Source organism: Cyprinodon variegatus, unplaced genomic scaffold, assembly GCF_000732505.1.
Source record: "Cyprinodon variegatus isolate N-32 unplaced genomic scaffold, C_variegatus-1.0 Scaffold373, whole genome shotgun sequence".
In the NCBI taxonomy this organism is placed as follows: domain Eukaryota; kingdom Metazoa; phylum Chordata; class Actinopteri; order Cyprinodontiformes; family Cyprinodontidae; genus Cyprinodon; species Cyprinodon variegatus.
Genome location: NW_015150826.1, coordinates 137109 through 138602, shown reverse-complemented (window position 1 = coordinate 138602; position 1494 = coordinate 137109). Strand labels below are relative to the sequence as shown.

At 44.8% G+C, this 1494-nt stretch overlaps 1 protein-coding gene across 1 annotated transcript; it reads right to left on the bottom strand.

Annotated features, from left to right (window-relative positions):
- Positions 1-501: 501 nt before the first annotated feature.
- On the bottom strand, positions 502-1488 carry LOC107092276. The gene is made up of 3 exons (XM_015386645.1): positions 1471-1488; positions 860-1383; positions 502-663 (listed from the first exon to the last, which is right to left on the bottom strand). Exons 2-3 carry the CDS (start codon positions 1327-1329, stop codon positions 525-527), a joined length of 609 nt encoding a protein of 202 aa, XP_015242131.1. The 5' UTR covers positions 1330-1383; positions 1471-1488; the 3' UTR covers positions 502-524.
- Between the last annotated feature and the right edge of the window lie 6 nt (positions 1489-1494).

Here is a 1494-nt window from a genome sequence, read left to right as displayed (position 1 = left end):
GTTGAGTTTGAGGTTTTATACAGTAGCCCAACAAAGCCTTGTTTTTGTTTTGGAAACATGCAAATAGAAACGGACGAAGGACTCCACCCCCTTGGGATGGGATGCTACTGCATAAAACATCAAATTAAACGCTATTCCTGACATTTTGAATTTGGGAGAATTCCTGGATGGGAAGCGAAACTTCTTCAAACTTAGAAACAAAGTCCAGAGGATTGTTTTTAATTTTCATTTTGGGGTTTTTCTTTAAACCACAAGAAAGTGACACTTCCCTCTTGAATTTCTGCCTGGGGCTAATTAAAGCTGCTCTGCAACCATGTCTGTTACCTGAGTTAAGCTGTCCCCACCCAGGGGTGCAGCTACAGCCGCAGGGTGAAAAGGAAATATTCTCTTCTGTAATCCTATCTAACAGCAACAGCGTCAACATGGTGTTTAAAATTGACATCTATTCAAATTATTCATGCATTTATGAATAAATACTCATGTGGATTGAAAATAGAAGTTTATTACATCAAACCAAAACTGATTTATGCATTTCCTTTACACACAGTGGTCTCACAAAAGGTGAAGAAATTCACCAGAACTACATTTACAGGTTTAAAGGGTTTCGGGTAATAAAAAGAAAACGTTTTTGATTTTTTTCCTCTCTGGTTGATGAAGATCAGCCTGGAAGACAAACAACAAAGATTGGTTTGGCGTTTTCATTTGCTGTCTGAGAGTTGTTTCTGTATAATGCTTTGTTATGATGTTACAGGTTACATATTGATTGGTCCACAAAAGCAAAGCAAAGATCATGATCAGGACACAGGAAGTGGTTTTAATTTTGAAGAAAGAAAAAACTTTTTTTTTTTTTTTATCTCACCTACTGTTACCAGCGTCCACCACGTCCACGCCCCCGACCATGGCCGTGACCACGGCCATGACCGTGGCCGCGTTCACGGCTACCGCTTCGACTACCGCTGCCACTTCTGTGACCACTCCCACTACGTCTGCGTCTGCGATCTCGACCAGGGCTTCTATGGCCACCGCCATGATGGTCAGGGCTACGTCGGTCACGGTCATGATCCCGGTCATGATCACGGTCATGATCCTGGTCATGTCGGTCACTATCCCGATCATGATCCCGATCATGTCGGTCACTATCCCGATCATGATCCCGATCATGTCGGTCACTATCCCGATCACGATGCCGATCATGATCCCGGTCATCCCGGTTCCTCCTCCCACTGTCTCCGTGGTCTCCCTCATGACCATGATCATCCTTGTGCTTGTCTCCATGGTGACCATCATGACCATGGTCAGAACTACGACCATGGCCCCCATCATCTCCATGAGAAGGCTTGTCCCCCGGTTGGGGGCCCAGGTCGTAGCCCGAAGGATGCTGGTCTGTGAAACAAGCAACCGGAGAAAAAAGTCAATTTAAGCAACTTTTTATTCCTAAACCTTGAGAGATTATGGGACAGTGTCGCTTACTGGAGCTGGCGCTGCTGAACATTT